Below are 15,158 nucleotides of genomic sequence, written 5' to 3' on the forward strand. Positions count from 1 at the left end.
CTCTCTCTCTCTCTCTCTCTCTCCCTTTAAATTAAGCAGCTATTATTGTTTTTTCAGTCCTCCAGTGCCACTTCAAACTGTTGATAGTGAAATAGATTGATTTTCATCTTTTGTATTGTTTATGTTCTCTCTTTTTTTACTCACAGACTTGGCAATAAAAGTACATTTCTTCTTTCCCCCTGAATTGTTCTACAGCCTCTGGGTGCCGGGAACGCACGTAACTGCCAGCTTCTTTTTTTTAATAATTTCTTCCCCTTTTCCTTCTTTACGCATGAAGCGACTCTTGTGATCACAATAACCAGCTAAAATTAATTTCAGCCACGGCTGGCAGGCAAACTGCTGCAATGGAAACAGCTCATGGGGCTTTTCCCCCCACTGATTTGGTGACTTAGGCATTTCTTGGATTCCAACATGCTTGTTCCTGTAACTTAAAACTGGGATGAGACCAGCACATTGCTGGTAAAGTCACCCTGTTTTTGCCAAGTTGCCTTTTTTTCTCCTTCTTTTTCTTTTGGTTGCTTTTTGTGCAATCTGTGATTTGAACGGTTCAGACATGCTTAGTTGACAGTTTATATGCTTTGATTATATGGGCCACTGTTCCGTATGCTTTATACACAGAGACATATCTTTTCTTTTTAGGTTAATTAGATTTAGCATGATGAGGTACTCTTATCTCTTTTGCCTAGTCGACATTTTCCCCTGGATATTCCACATGCTTGCATGTGTTATCAACATGGAAAAACGGCTGCTTAAACAAAAGCAAGAGTGATAAATCGGCATGAGGGGAAGTTAAGTATTTATTGACCTCGTAAAATGTAACCCCTCCCTCCTTAATGAAATGCTTTCCTCGATGCAACCCACACCCTCTGCTGGTTCAAAGCATGAACTGCATTTCCCTACTGTATTGACATGGCTGCCAAAGCTCAACCTTCCCTTTTGAGGAAATTGCTAGTATTATGATTGCTGTATCATGAGTCATCCATGCATACATGCATACATACATAAACAATGAATCATACATATTATATGAACACACACACACTCACACTCACACACACACACACACACACACACACACACACACACACACACACACACACACACACACACACACACTCACACACGCGCGCACACCTTGAATTTACTCTTTATCTTTCACAATGTTACAAGCATTTGATCCTTCTAACTATAGACTTGTTGAGAAACTAAGGGACATAAAAAGAAAGACACAAGCTTCCTGCAGCTTCCAATTTATTGGCTTAATTCACATAATAACACACATGAGACGGTAGAGTGGGAAAAGAGGCTATATGACTTAAATAGAACACCCCCACTTAGCGAGAATAAAAAACCACTTGATAGGCTGCAGTGTTGGCAACAATTCTTATATTCATGGGGCATAATAAGGGAAATAGTTCTGTCTGTCAGAGGTACTTCCTGGAACTAAAATTTGTGTGTGTGTGTGTGTGTGTGTGTGTGTGTGTGTGTGTGTGTGCCAGCCAGGCAACCACAGAATCAGTCCATTACGATCTATTTGAGGCTCCAGTGATTCCACTGGCTGGGCTCTTTCATTATCTGACTCCGTGAGACCCCTCCTCCCCACCAGCACCACCATATTGACATTCCATAAAGTTGACCCAGGGCAAGGAAGCCCTTTGCTTTCCCACAGATCCCAGTGATAACCAACAGCATGCCATTGTATATATGCCACTTTACAAGCCCTTTGATCAGTGACAGCAAAGCGCTGGATGTTTGTACATGGTTCTGTGTGTGTTGAATGTGCAATTCCTGGTTCCAGCAGAAACCAGACGCATGGCGTGGTATTGCAGGCCATTCAATTTGACCACTTTCAACCTGAAATACCCTATTCTGGGCATGTCATTAGGCAAAACTATAAAATAATAATACAAAAATGATATATATATGCTCACAATGCCCTGCGATGCGTTTTGAGTTTGTAGATTTGCCGTACGACAAATTATGTAGGACATAAGTGGCCAAGAATTCATAGAAATGGCACCATAAAGTCTGTCTGACTATCTGTAAGTCTCTCTACTTCTTTTCTGTCCATTCCCTCTTCTGCAAATAACGCCCGTTTATTTTTATCCCCGGCATAGAGAAGCTTGTGAACCGCTGCTGTCGATGTTCTGTTTATTTTTAGGGTTAGTCAGATTGAATTGTTATTTTTTCTCTCTCCCGTTTTTTTTCTCCTTCTTTGTGACAAATCATTTCTGCCTCTCATTACCATCTGTCATAGTGCTCTCTCCGTCTCTCTCTCTCCTTTTACTCCTCCTCTGCTCTCTCCCTTCCAATAAGTCACATTTAATAGTACATTTCCTTTCTTGGCCCGGGGCCTGGTGCCAGACCAGCTGTACGAAATGTAGTTTCGCCGCTTTCCCTGCCAGCACTTTTGTTCGAGGAGGAAAAAATAACAAAAAAAAAAAGAATCCCACGGAGCCTCTTGAACTCTCTGAGGCTTCCTCCCCCCCCTTTCCTTTTGAAGAGGAGTCGAAACGGCTCTTGATTCATCGTTTGTTTTACTGCCGTATCCCCTTTAAAAGGAATTGAGCAACCCGTCTCTTGTCGTTACATGGAGGAGAACTTATTTTTCTCTCATGACTGAAGAAGTCGTGTTTCTGCCTGGCTGTTATGGATTGTTATCTTAAAAGAAAGGAAGGAGAAAAGAAAAAAAACCCAACGACTGACAGAGTAGTTGGCAAGCCCTCTTGGAGGAGTTTATTGAGTGCTAGAATGATGTGTTCTATCGCTGTCTCTCGGTTTCCTCTCCAGAACATCGTTTGACATGTTTCTTTGGTCTGCTGTGAATTTCAGAAATGTCTCTTCATGCCCAGTATCCTCTGCACGCGGCCGTTAGAATGTCCTTCACATCCTAATGGTTCCCATTAGGTACAGTATATGTCATCAGATATAGGAAATGAACAGGAATATTTGGAGGAGAGGTTAACCACATGAACCCTGTAAGCTACAGAATTGATTTTAAGATTTTATTAATTACTTTTAAAGCTCTACATGGCCTAGCTCCCATTTATTTAAGAGATTTGCTGAAACCCCATAACCCTGTGCGCTCCCTTAGGTCATCGGGGAGGGCCCTCCTAGTTCCTCCTGCAACGCGTCTGGTCACTCGGGGTGGCCGGGCCTTTGCGGCTCGGGCACCTTTGCTCTGGAACTCCCTGCCTTTGGCTCTTAGATTAGCAGAATCAGTGCCTTCTTTTAAAACGCTTTTAAAAACACATCTGTATGCCAAGTGTTTTTCCTAATATTGTTTTTTATTGTTTTATTGACCTGTTATTTTCTTCATGCTTTATTATATCTGATGTCCTGATGTTTTTTTTTTTTTATGATTACTGTTTTTATAACCTGTCTGTAAAGCACTTTGTAACTATACGTTTGGAAAGGTGCTATACAAATAAAATTAATTAATTAATTCATTCATGAACCGCCTATAGCGCAAGTGGTTCGCAAACTTTTTTAAGCCCGTGACCCAAAAGAGACCCAACGCCATCCATTTTCATTACTTCTTAAACATTTTGTTTTCTAATTTCTTAGATCTTTATTTGATTTCTTAATGAAAATACTGGGGGGGGGGGGGGGGGGAATAATCGTTGAATTCTTGAAAACCTTTCCTCTTTTGGGAACGTTTTTTTGGAAATGTTTTGAAATCATTAAAAACGAAATGTAGGAAACAAAGAAATAAAGTGACCCATACAAATGTGTCCGTCCCGGCCCACTGTTTGGGAAAAGGATAGACCCCCTGGGGGGGACCCCATGGCCAATGAAGTATATATAAGTGGTTTAGATGTTTGATATGGCTCTGCGCTGGTGGTACTGTAGTGTTCCACAATATGGCTCTTGTCACTTAGCGCTGATTTGATTAAACCAGAGTGTAGTTCTACTGTAATCAATCTACCTCTACCGGACAGTAGGCTCCAAACAAGAACCAACAGTTACCGAGCTGAAATATTTATATTACTCAAACCGCTTTAAGGGTTTAGGTGATTAATCAGGTTAGAAGATTAGATTAGATTAGAATTTATGTGCTGTGAGAAGTATGTTTGACGAATGGGGTTTGAGGTTTACCTGGCTTTTGTCTCGCCTTCCTGAGTGCCAGACAGCAGTTAGTTATGGCTAATGCATACAGAACATACCTGCCCGGTGTGGTAGAGCTGTTTTCACACACACACACGCACGCACACACACACACACACACACACGCACGCACGCACGCACACACGCATTCCTCAATGTGGAATTCCCCTGAGCTAGTTTAATTGGAATGATGTTTTTCAAAGCATATTAGGTATTACAATGTTTCTGGGCAGCATTCCTGCTCCAGTGATTTGCCTCTAGGCGTAGTTCATTCTATTTCTGGGTTTATCCAAACAACTTTGCTCTTGTCCCCCCCCCCCCCCCCTTTGTACTTATCAGCCACTACTGTGGCTTTTACATGAGAAACAAGACCGTGTTGTCATTGGCACCGAGAGTGACGACAGAATTACTAAGTTGGGTGGTGGTGGTTAAAACAGAGAATTGCTTCACCTGAAACCTCAAAATGACATTGTGCAATTTGGTGTCCAGACCCAGATAATGTTTTTGGGAGTTGTGTTGTGATCAGCCATAGGGACGATTCATACTCCTATTTTACCGCTGTTTCGGCGCTGTAGTGCCGGAATGATTACGGCTCGTCAGAAATTTTCAGTAGCACCGAAGAGCCGACTTTAGGACGGTACCCGCCCCCCCCCAAACCTCAAATTACGTCAAATTGTAGGCTCTACAGAGCCGAACCGACTTTTATTCGGCTCTAAAATAGGCGTATGAATCGGCCCTTAGTGTTAACATCACCACACCGCCCCCAATACAAATTGACCTCTACAATAACCTTAATAATAGAGAAAATACATCATAAATAAATACTGAAACAAGATATAATCATTAAGGAAAGTTTATGCATGCACTATGTGTACTATGTAAACTCTTAATTTCCATTTTCAAGCTATTCAGTGGCAAAAATAATATTTTTTTGTTTTTGTTTTTGTTTTGTTTTTTGTTTAGTTTTTTTTGGTGGGGGGGAACCCCCAAAATAATTTGGCGACTCCCCTACGGGTTGAGAACCCCTGACTTAGTAGACAGGCCATTGCGTCCTCTGCAGCCATATTGACATGAAATAGTCCCAAAACACTAAACACAGGTGTTACCAATGATACTAATGATACATTCCATGTTGTGTAGCGGAACAACACTAGAGTTGGAGCCCGCTATTAAATATTCACAGCTACACCCTCATCATGAGTGTCATATATGGCCGTTTCAAAAGAGAATGAAAAGAACGGTTAATGAAAGTTAATGAAACAATTAAAATAAACCGATATAAATGCTGTGTAGCTTTCAAATTTGAAATTGCCATTGGTTGCGGGCTCTCCATGAAGTCAACTGCTCTGTCATTTCCATTATAGTACAAAATGGTGGCATCATCTGGCATGTGAATGGGCCGATTCATACTCCTATTTTAGAGCCGAATAAAAGTCGGTTCGGCGCTGTAGAGCCTACAATGTGACGTAATTTGAGGTTCGGGGGGGGCGGGTACCGTCCTAAAGTCAGCTCTTCGGTGCTACTGAACATTTCTGACGAGCCGAAATCATTCAGTATAGAATGAGTACATGTAGTGTGGAAGTGGGACACGTGACAATACAATTTGTGTGCGGACCTTTTTGCTTTTGTAGATTCTTTGAGTGATTGCTTCCATTCAGCACCTGTCTAGAAAGATGTGAATAGATGTGCAACCCCGCCCAATAAGTATCATAATACTTTAAAGGCAGGTCATGAGGAGTGCCCTACTTCCTTGTTCACTTTCTTTTCAAAATCTTTTTAATTTTCGTTTTATAACAGTATGCGTGTCAAGTCACAGATTCATAGAAAAAAAAAAAATTAAAACATTTGATTTTAGTATCAGTGACTGTGGGGTAAACAGACGTACTGTATAAATCACAGAGATCGTGGGCAGACATATTAAGAAGACTGTTATTGTGCAAAACATGGCCCTTCAAGACAAAAGAAAAACGAAAAACATTTTCTCCCCAATTTAGTAAAGCCAATTCCCAATTCCCCAGCCTCTCTACAAGTACTCCATCTCTGCTAACCCATTTTGGTGTTGGCATCACGTTATGCTTTAGCTATTGAAAAATAGCAGATCTACAAGCTCATAGCGCGCCACCGAGTGGCGCGCTACGAGCTTGTAGGTCTGCTATTTTTGAAAAATCTAAAGAAAGACTGACATTTTTAGAATCTGATCTCAGGTCAGAATGGGTTGATCAGACCAGTGTGTGTCCAGCGGAAACCTCGTATGAATCTGATCTCAGGTCAGAATGGGCTAACCCCCACAATCAGTCATTGGGAGGGTGAAGAAAGCCTCAGGTCTCCTCCCATACCCGGGCCGTCAAGCCAACATCTTCTTTCCACTTCCTTGTTCACTATTCACTTCCTTGTTCACTATTCACACTTTCTGTGGAATTGATAACACTCATTGAAATGGATACTAGTATAATACCATATGACATCACAATCATATTATACAACCATTTTTCAAATAGTGTTTCTTTGTCCACAGGTTTTTGTTTTTTTTTTCCCAACAAAAAAAGAATAAAATAAAATAAAGCATATGGGAGAGATGGATGATGTGTACAGAAATTTAAGTACAATACAATATAATACTCATAGGGAGACATAAGGGAGTATTTGAAGCTGTGAGCAGTAATTAAAATAAAAACAGAAAAAAAAGAAAAAGAAAAGAGACATGAGACATCATTCAATCCTTGCCGCTACAAAATCTGGTCGCAAAGGAATAATATATTCCACCCAATTAGACCAAAACTTTATACATTTCTCCTTCTGCAGTCTGAGAGAGAAAGTTATCTGTTCCATATTATAAATATCATTTACTACTGTATATCTATCCATTATGACAAGCACATTTTCATATGAAACTAAATGTGTCACAGAGGTCCGCGTGGATTGATAATACTTCTCTTCTGGGTTGGACATAGAAGAACAGCATTGGAATGAATGGAAATGTCCGTATTATTATTTTCTACATTAACACTAGCTTCCCTGTTCTGTAGTCAACATATGGCCAAAATTGCAGATCTATAACCTGCTACAGTAGCACATAGGTATATTGATTGGCTATTTCTGACGAAGACATTTGATGTAGAGGGGGGGGAAAGGGAGGGAGTATAGAGTAGTCAACCTTTTATGGACACCAAGACACCAAGATACCCATGTACCTGTCTAAATACTTCCTTAATGTCAACGAAGTCCACTCCCACAACACCAGAGGGAGTTCAACAAACCATGTGCAACCCAGATTCGGTACAAACAAGGGATTCAATTAATTTCGCTCCTATACCACCAACAGTCATTAAGACATGCAAATCCCTTGACTCCTTCAAAACTGCTCTCAAAGGGCACCTACGGACGGCTGCAATTCGAAACTGGCCCCCGTAAAATCTGAATCCCCCCCACCGCCCCCCCTTTTCCCCTCACTGTATATGTTTCTTTTCCCTTTTTACCTCCTATGATGATTTCTCTTTGACTATATAGTTGTGTATATTCATACGTCTCTAAATGTTTTTGATGGATTGAAAATGGTGGGCCCTGTTGTAAACAAGTGTAATGCTTTATGGTGTCGTCCACTCACATTGTATTGAGTTGTACTTGAAATGTACTGTAATTCTGCAAACTGTTAATAAATCAATCAATCATGAAAGTGTTTGCGGCCCACCCGTCTAACCACTTAACTCATGTTAATGTTTTAAAAATAAACATGCATTTGAATCTTAGTGTTTTGCCAATTATTTTTGGGGTCCCCCCCCCCCAGGTTGAGAATCACTGATATAGACACCCTGGGGGGACTCAAATTGGGAAATGGAAGTATACAGGGTTAAAGTGGATAACTACCACTAACGCACACATTTTGGACTTGAGAGCTACTTTCAAAATGACCGGCTCAACAAGATCTACCCATCAAACAAATTATCCCATTGCTGAAAATAGTTTTAAAAGAAATGTACCTGAGGTGGCTTTGGAATAGCGGCGATGGTGTTTTAAAAGACAAACACAACTTGGAATGGGAAATAGAGGGGTGGAAATGGAGTTGGAAGTGTTTTCTTGTATAACTTTGTAATGCTACTACAGCTGTTTGTGCGAAACACTCTTGAAAACAAAGTATTGCATAAGCCCTTTTTGATGTCAATCAAGTCAAACAGTTTAAAAAAAATATATATATATATATTTAAATGATATGTTTTTAGGGGAATGTCATGTGATCTACCTGCACAGACTTTGTGATCTACTGCTGGTAGATCACGATCTACCTTTTGGGCAGTGACTGACGCAATGCAACAACATTGACATACTAGCGCAACACGCCTCTCAACCTCGGCTGCGTGTCTTTCCAGGTTACTGCTCCCCTACGAGAGGCACGTCAAGGGTGAGAAGGACGAGCCCTTCCCCTTGGTCAAACCCAGGAAGCAGGAAGGCGGCCAGGAGAAGGTCGTGGGGGTCAAAGCCAAAGGAGCCAAGAAAGCCAAAGGCTCCAGCAGTAATGCCAAGCCAGGGAACAAAAAGGACCGAGAGGAGACCGAGACGGGCCAAGATGATCCCTCACAGGTTAGTCAACTAAAACGGGGGTTTTCAACTGGTTTTGACCCAGGGACCACCATTCTGACTAGCAGCAGCCTGGGGACCACCACTGTTGTGTCGGGTGGGTTCATCGTAGATCTACGATGGACCCACCCGACACAATAGTGGTGGGGCATTCATGCACCATGGGTTAAGATTGTTTTTGTTTTCTTCTTACTTGTTACTCACTAATCACACTATCACAGGCTACATTCATGAGCTGGACAAAAAAAACTAAGTATTTTAACAAAAGTGTTCTTTACTTGTACTAAGCAGGACTCAAAATAAGTCTCAAAATAATAATCCATTTCAGTTAATCACCCAAACACTGAAGACACATTTGACAGTCACAGTAGGTTTGTTTCTGACAACCCCCCCCCACCCCCACCCCCACCCCCACCCCCCCCCCCCCCCACACACACACACACACACACACACACACACACACACACACACACACACACACAGAAACAGAATATATATTTTTATCTTATTCTATTAATCTAATAATCTTCTCTTTATTTTAACCAACCTACAACGGTTTATACATTACCTTTCTAACATACAGAGGGAACTGTTCATTGTGTACCGTCACTTTAAAAGCGTAATGTATACATCATCGTACGACGGTGCCACGCACCAAAAATAGCCAATCTACCAGCTCACATTGCACCTGGCTGCATCGCGTTGTGAGCTTGTAGCTCTGCCTTTTCGGCAACGATAGACTGAGAAGTTGCACATTGAATAGGCCTACGTCACGTATTATGTGAGACTATTCAATCGATCCGCGGCAGATATTATAACTCTATGGCAGGGAGATTTGACTTTCCCAAACGTATTATTATGAATTGGGTGAATAACTTATGGCAACGTCTTACCGTGCTTGCCTTGGGCAGCAAGCACGGTAAGCATGCATGCGTTGGGTGGAAGCACAACATGCGTTGGGTGGAAGAGAAGGATGGTTGTTCCGCTGCAGCAGCTGATGGCTCCGTCAGCTTTTTTTTAGTTTATTTGACACGTTGAGCACTTGACTTTTTGAATTGTAATGTTAGATTCGACTTAAGTTATTATTATTATTATTCACAAACAAGTAAAAATAGTGCAAATAAGTTTTATATATATATTAGAAAGGTAAAAAAAAATTAAAGAAAAAAAGGCAAAAATACAACATTTCTGAATGCCTGGCTGCGGACCACCAGCAGTACCTCCGCGGACCACCAGGGGGCCGCGGACCACCGGTTGAAAACCCCTGAACTAAAACTATCCACAGGATATATTATGCACAATGTTGTGAATTGTCGTGCAATAAGGTATAAACAAAACCCAGAACAATGTGTGCTCTTTGGAAGAGAAAACAGTTTTGGAATTCTCAATAGGATCAGTCGGTGTAGGCTGGCGAACACTACCACTGTAGTACCTTAACATTCTGACCTGAGATCAGATTAAAAAAATGTCTTCTACATCCTGACAGTTTTCATTCTGACCTGAGATCAGATTAAAAAAATGTCTTCTACATCCTGACAGTTTTCATTCTGACCTGAGATCAGATTCAAAAAATGTCTTCTACGTCAGTCGCTCTTCGATTTTTAAAAAATAGCAGACCTACAAGCTCGTATGTGTGTAGTGTAGTGTATAAATGTAGTACTTTTGAAATTTACTACACAAATACTACTTTTGAAATGTACTATACAAATACTACTTTTGCCTTTGCGATGCCATACCAGCTGCCCGTCTCACCTGGGTTGATGTCGGTGTTTATATCTCATTTCAGTTAAACAGTACTATTTAACAAATTTTATTCTTGCTTTTTTTCTTTTGTAGTTTTTCATTCCAATCGTTTGTTTCCTTTATTTTGTGTCTTGTCCTTTTCTTTTTGATTTGATTTTAATGTGGCCTTTACACAGTGGCTAGTTCCTGTTTTGTCTTGGTGAAAGTCTTATTTGACCCATTTTGGGCGGGAGCCCCTTTTGGTGTTAGCATTATGTTATGATTTAGCTATTGAAAAATAGCAGATCTACAAGCTCATAGCGTGCCACCGAGTGGCGCGCTACGAGCTTGTAGGTCTGCTATTTTTGAAAAATCGAAGAACGACTGACATAAACATAGCTTTTTCAGAAAACTGTCAGGATGTAGAAGACATTTTTAGAATCTGATCTCAGATTCAGTCAAAATGGGTTAACAAGCCTTATTTATCACTGTTTTGATCACTTTCACCACTGTCTGTCTGTCTGTCTTTCTTGTAAAGATTTAAAAGACTGATTTTTTTTTCTTCTCCAAATCACTTTCAGAACAATCTGGTCAAAGAGGAGAAGCGGGAGCTCTCTGCCGCCACGAAACAGGAGGTCATTTCGGCGGATGAACCAATCATAATCGAGGAGGAAGAGCTGCATCTGACCCTGAAGAAAGAGGAGTCGTTGGCAGCCGAGGAGACGTCCTCGCTACCGCCTAAAGAGCTCCACAGGGGAGCGCCCAGTCCCGGCTCTGAGTGGAGTCCCAACCACCCCGAGAACCTCGCCTCTGAACAGCCAACAACGGAGGAGCCCTTCGTTCCTAAAAAGCCCTACCTGCCTCACCGCTGGGACCAGAGCAAGCACGCCGGGCACGTCGCCCTGCCGGAGCCCGCGTCGTCGAGGGCCAGAGACTCCATAGAGAGCCACGGAGGCCGAGTGGGGAAGGTGCTGCCTATGTGCAAGCAGGCGGAGGAGAGACCGGTCGCGGATTCTTTCCCAGAGAAGCAGGACTACGGCGTCGTTAAGAAGGATTACGCTCAGCCCCCCACATCACAGACTACGGCCTACTGCAAATCCAGCCAGGGGGTCATGTCTCCGCTGGCTAAGAAGAAGCTCCTTTCTCAGGTTTGCGAGACCAATCCTTACTCCTTTACTTCTCCTCTGCCACAGCCCCCTCCTCCTCCTCCTGGCACCACTGGCACTCCTCTCTCTGCGGTATCGGTCGGTGACCGAGAGCGGGAGAGGAGGAACATCGAGGAGGAGGAGGAGGTGGAGGAAAAGAGACACGGGTCCGTGACAGACGGTGGCCCCGAGGCGGCGCCTGTCTTCAGGCCGTCGGTCATCCAACACGCTCAGAGCACCAAGGCTACTCAACATGGCTCACTGGAGAGGAGCCCTCTCGGGGAGATTTCAGAGACGTGTCCCTCCCGAACGAGCCACCACCTCCAGCCCCAGGTCAGCGCTCCGTGGCAGCCCTTCCTCCCCAGACACCAGGCCCAGGACGGGGCGGAGAACTCTGGGGAGAGGCTCCTCCGGGAGCAGCCACAGAGCTACGCCGGCGACTGCTACTCGTCCCCTCACCTGCACAGTCTCTACAGGCAAACGGAGAACTGTCTGAGCCAGGAGCGGTCGGCTGGCTTTCCCACGGGAGAGAAGAGAGGGCATTACATCAGAGACGGCGAGGGCGGCGAAGGCTTTGTCTGCGGCGGCCTGGGGCGAGAGGGCTTGGCCTATAGATCTCACTACGGCGAAAGGACTCAAACGCACGGAGACTGCAGGTCGGCCGAAGACGAGCCCAGAGACTTCAGCGTCTCCAAGCCCGTCTCTCAGAGGGTGCCCTCGTTCTCCAAGCCCTCCTTCTGCGGCCTCCCCTACCCCGTCGTGCACCAGGGTCCGGACTCTCACCCCAAGGCGTGCCGAGTCCCTCCCATGGCCGTCTCTCCTCAGAAACAGAGCCCCGCCACGGAACACCACCAGCCGTTCCCCTCCAGCCCCAACAACAAAACCTCCCCCGACACCACATTCGGCGCGGTTCGCCCCGGCAAGCGGACCATGGGGGAACCACACGAGAGCAGCGAGGGCGCCCCGGAGAGAAAGGTCCGCGTGGTGACGCCGATGCACCCCGCCGGGCCGCTCCGGCGCGGCGACCCGGAGGAGCTGAAGCCGGCCGAGCCGGCGCACGCTCACCACGCCGTTCACCTCAACAACAACCACCTCCCCGAGGCGGGCCACCCCCCCGCCGGCACCTACCCCCCGCCGCCCCCCCACCACGCCGCCCTCTACCCGGGCATGTACCCCCCCGGGAGCCTGGTGGTGTCTCCGAGGCACCACCACCACCACCACCAGGACGGGCTCCACCAACAGCAGCAGCAGCACCAACACCACCCGGGGTTTCAGTACCTCAAGAGCCAGACGGCCGTCTCTCCCCTCGTGCCGCCCTTAGCCTTTCACTCCATGATGCTTCACAGGCAGCTGATGGCCACGGCGGCGCCCAGTCCGCATCACTTCTACAGACACCCGGGCGGGGCGGCGCTCTACGGAGACCTGCTCCACCACCTGTACCCCCTCTCCACGCTCCCGCCGCCTCAGCTGTCGTCGGTGCACCCCAGCACCAGACTGTAGGAGGCGGACAGACAGGACATACTGGGCTCCATTTTCGTCACCGCTGACCTGAGATCAGATTAAAAAAAATGTCAGTCGTTCTTCGATTTTTCTAAAATAGCAGACCTACAAGCTCGTAGCGTGCCACTCGGTGGCGCGCTATGAGCTTGTAGATCTGCTATTTTTCAATAGCTAAAGCATAACACGATGCTAACACCAAAATGGGTTCCCGTTCAGAATGGGTTAATCCCTAAACTTCTTTGCCTTTTTTTTTACTGTTTTGCAAAACATTTTTGAATAGTTCAACTAGCCCAATCTACATTGACACGTTGTGAGCTTGTAGACTGGCCATTTTAACTATTCAAAAATGTCTTGCAAAATAGTAAAAAAAAAAGGCAAAGAAGTTTAGGGATAAGGGGTTTAGCGGTGACGAAAATGGAGCCCATAGTGTTCTTTACCTTCTGTCTCGTCCCCCTCATTTCACAAACTTGATTTCTCAGTGTCTCTCTCTCTCTCTCTCTCTCTCTCTCATGGTGGCTCAGTCAGCATAATGTTGATGATGAATCTCTGGCAGATTGCGGACTGATAAACTCATCAGTCACACAGACTAAAAATGCAATTTTCTCATTGTTTTGGTTACTTGTTCATATATTGTACTTTGCACTGTTCTGTTTTGTGTGTGTGTGTGTGTGTGTGTGTGTGTGTATTGTACATACACAAACACACTGTATGTGTGTTCTTATTTGCACAATGCAGATGTATGCGTGTTCACAAAAATGGTTTCCTGCTCTCAGTCAGGTTATTTGCTCTAGAAGAACCTCTGGACAGCGACAGAGTAACAACAGAAGAGAAGCAATTTGTTTACTGCGTCTGAGGGCTAAAACATTATATTGCTGAAGCAACACTAAAAGTAATGCAGCAAAGACAGAGACACCTCCAGAAATCCTTTAAACTAGGCGACAGCTGTTTTAGCAAAAATAATACTACAGTTGGTTCGGCCAGCGGTGTTTTGTATCCGTTTACATGATGGCTCTGTGCAGAAGAAAAAAGAAGACAAAGAAACAGAAGTGGTCGCCTGTTTATTAGCTACAGTAACTCCCTCCTGGGATTGCTTTTTTGGAACGGACACTCTCTCACATGCCGCAGCAGCGATGCACACAACATGAATTATTAACTCAATCATAACATTCTGAGGTGCTATATATAGACTGGCGATGGATGTACTGTAGAGACTCACTTTCATTTCAGGAAATAAGATTATCACATTTATTTGAGATCAATCACTATGTAATTGACAAACCATGAATGTTTTTGTTTTTTTTCTTTTCTTTTGTTCATTATAATAATTTCAGTTCTTATTTTTGCTTTCTGAATTGAAAGTAAAGTGGTTCAATCGCCATGTAATTAGTATCCTGTAACAGCTTGTCGTTAGTTTTTTTTCTGGCTGGTGTAATGAAGCAGACACTGCTGAACACTCCCCACAAGAAGTCTGCATTCATTTTCTTATTCTTTTCCCTTTTCTTTTTTACTTGAAAGGCTCTTTTTGTATAAAAAGGAAATGCCCACATATATATATATATATATATATATATATATATATATTTAAACAAAACCTCTAATCGACAAGCTGAAAACTGGCTCACTGTATAATTTAATAGGAATGTTGTCAGTTTTATATTGCTTTGCAAATATCTGTGCCTTTCGCAGTGGATTAGAATTTAGAACTACAATTGTTAAGGTTTATCTTTTGTAGCAAATGTACTGTAGGGATATTACTGTCCTAGTCTGCAATGCAACGCCCCGTAGCACACAATGACACCAGACCTGGGATTAAAGTGGCATTTAGGGGGTTTGGATGTACTAGGTCCCCATTTCAAATCTTTCAAACAATAGAACAATTTTTTTGCTTTAATCTTAAATGGTCAGTATTTGCGCTTATGGCAGTATTCAATTAGCCTACCAGTAGTTGTGTTGGGCAATCAATCACAGAATACTTGAAAAGATTTACAGGCAGTTGACATTGACCTGCACGCGCACGTGTGTGTGTGTGTGTTTAAAAGCGGTGTTCAAAAGGTACCATGCACCATAAAGTATGTCTACAGTGCTGCATAGCCCGAGGTGGCAAAGGCAACA

The 15,158-nt window shown here is 43.8% G+C and overlaps 1 protein-coding gene and 1 long non-coding RNA gene across 2 annotated transcripts in view; one reads left to right on the forward strand and one right to left on the reverse strand.

Moving 5' to 3' along the window:
* Positions 1 to 13,046, forward strand: part of LOC310865190 (AT-rich interactive domain-containing protein 5B-like) — a gene marked incomplete at both ends in the record, with an annotated part of 95,267 nt that extends 82,221 nt beyond the window's left edge. The window contains 2 exons of the mRNA XM_083774214.1: positions 8,472 to 8,682; positions 10,983 to 13,046. Coding sequence (XP_083630340.1) covers positions 8,472 to 8,682; positions 10,983 to 13,046 — 2,275 coding nt within the window. The remainder of the gene's footprint in view (positions 1 to 8,471; positions 8,683 to 10,982) is intronic.
* LOC310865944 overlaps positions 1 to 15,158 on the reverse strand; it is a 197,185-nt gene that overhangs the window by 131,705 nt on the left and 50,322 nt on the right. The window lies entirely within an intron of this gene.

Source organism: Protomyctophum parallelum (genome assembly GCF_964188405.1).
Source record: "Protomyctophum parallelum genome assembly, chromosome: 10".
Taxonomy (NCBI): domain Eukaryota; kingdom Metazoa; phylum Chordata; class Actinopteri; order Myctophiformes; family Myctophidae; genus Protomyctophum; species Protomyctophum parallelum.